A 1463-nucleotide genomic window follows, 5' to 3' on the forward strand; every position below is an offset into this window, starting at 1 on the left:
AATAAAGCTGTTATAAAACCAATTGTTTTAACAATAACAAAACTAGCTACACAGCCACATCTAATTCCATAGGAGAGCTAAGTACGAGATAACCTCATGGAGATGATCGCCTTGGAAACCCAAAGGGGACAGTTCTTCTCTGTCTTTTGGTTATGTCTTTCAGACTCCATTCAACCAGAAATGCTTTATAGAGTATATTAAGAATACTAGCAATATTTTTCAAGGACACATGTAGTTTTACAACTTTTAAAGATCTGTCCCAGTGCTTCCCAAAGGAGCAGGGCCTTCTCCTGTGGGGAGCTGAAGCAATCCACGGAGGAGGCAAATGCAGAAATCCAACTTTATCTTGGATTATGGGCTATACGGTGCAAAAGGTTTTCATTGCCAGGGGGGTGCTGGGTAATTTTTAAATTTTTATCTGTAAAGAAAACAGTAGGCCAATTAAGTATCATGCATCTTTCATTCAACCCACCTACCAAAGACAGCAAGAACATAGGAAAACTAGCTGTTTTTAAATCCTTAATTCCTCTTGTAGTCAATGTTAGAACCGTTAAAATTCTATACTGTATTCATTTTTTCACATGTATATTTAATACATAAGAGAACCTCCCCAAAGTTGATCTTTTTATGACTTGGGATTTTGTTCCTCATTTAACACTGTTTACTTTTAAATTATTTAATTGTCCTTCTAAAATCCAAATTTACGATGTTTCTTCTTGCAGACACTCTTTATTTCTCACAAGGTTCAGTAGTACCAGATCATGACTACATCGGGTTGCCTGAAATTCCAGTTGGAGCATGCCAAACAAATATTCTGGGAGAAGATGCAACTATTACTGTAGTGGATAATGAACTACTGACATCGACCAAGGAGTATGAACTACTAGAATATAGAAATGCCAAAATCTCTCCATTGATAGAAGATCGTGGTACTCTTGGCAAGCAAACTTTCTATCTGTTGGACTCTTCAAACCAAGTTCTTGTGTACTTTAGTTAGTAAACATCAAAATTAATTTTAAATACCTGTTTATAATGTATAAACCCTTGATATATAATTTATCAAAAAAAGTTGTATAGAATAAGTGACTTGACACATTCTTGATAACTAAATCCGGATGTTTCTATTACAACTATCCAAAATTCTGACCAGGTTTGAATGGTACCGCACATATACAAAGGCAGAGGAAGCACCTCGTGTATAGAATCCACTTCTAAAATGAGAGGAAGGCAAAACACGCTTACATCTGAGGAAGTAAATTAAATTGCTGCTCAAAACTCCAAAATTGTCTGGTATCTGTACTACCTTTTCAGCTTTAATTTTTCTGGAATACCCACTCCTCCTTTAAAAATAAATTTTAAATCCCTGCAGGGATTAATAAATATCAAATCAAGCATAGCAATGGGTTAAATTAAACTTGCCCCATTATTGGAGCTTATAAAAATAATATTGTAGGAAAAACTCA

General features: G+C 35.0%; 1 protein-coding gene across 1 annotated transcript in view; it reads left to right on the forward strand.

Moving 5' to 3' along the window:
• The window catches only part of GIN1 (gypsy retrotransposon integrase 1), an 18470-nt gene extending 17187 nt beyond the window's left edge, over nt 1-1283 (forward strand). The window contains 1 exon segment of the mRNA XM_045285099.1: nt 723-1283. Coding sequence (XP_045141034.1) covers nt 723-997 — 275 coding nt within the window. The 3' untranslated portion in view covers nt 998-1283.
• The last annotated feature ends 180 nt before the right edge of the window (nt 1284-1463 follow it).

Source organism: Echinops telfairi, unplaced genomic scaffold, assembly GCF_000313985.2.
Source record: "Echinops telfairi isolate 266 unplaced genomic scaffold, ASM31398v2 ScPeMD7_7469;HRSCAF=8507_1, whole genome shotgun sequence".
NCBI classification, from domain to species: domain Eukaryota; kingdom Metazoa; phylum Chordata; class Mammalia; order Afrosoricida; family Tenrecidae; genus Echinops; species Echinops telfairi.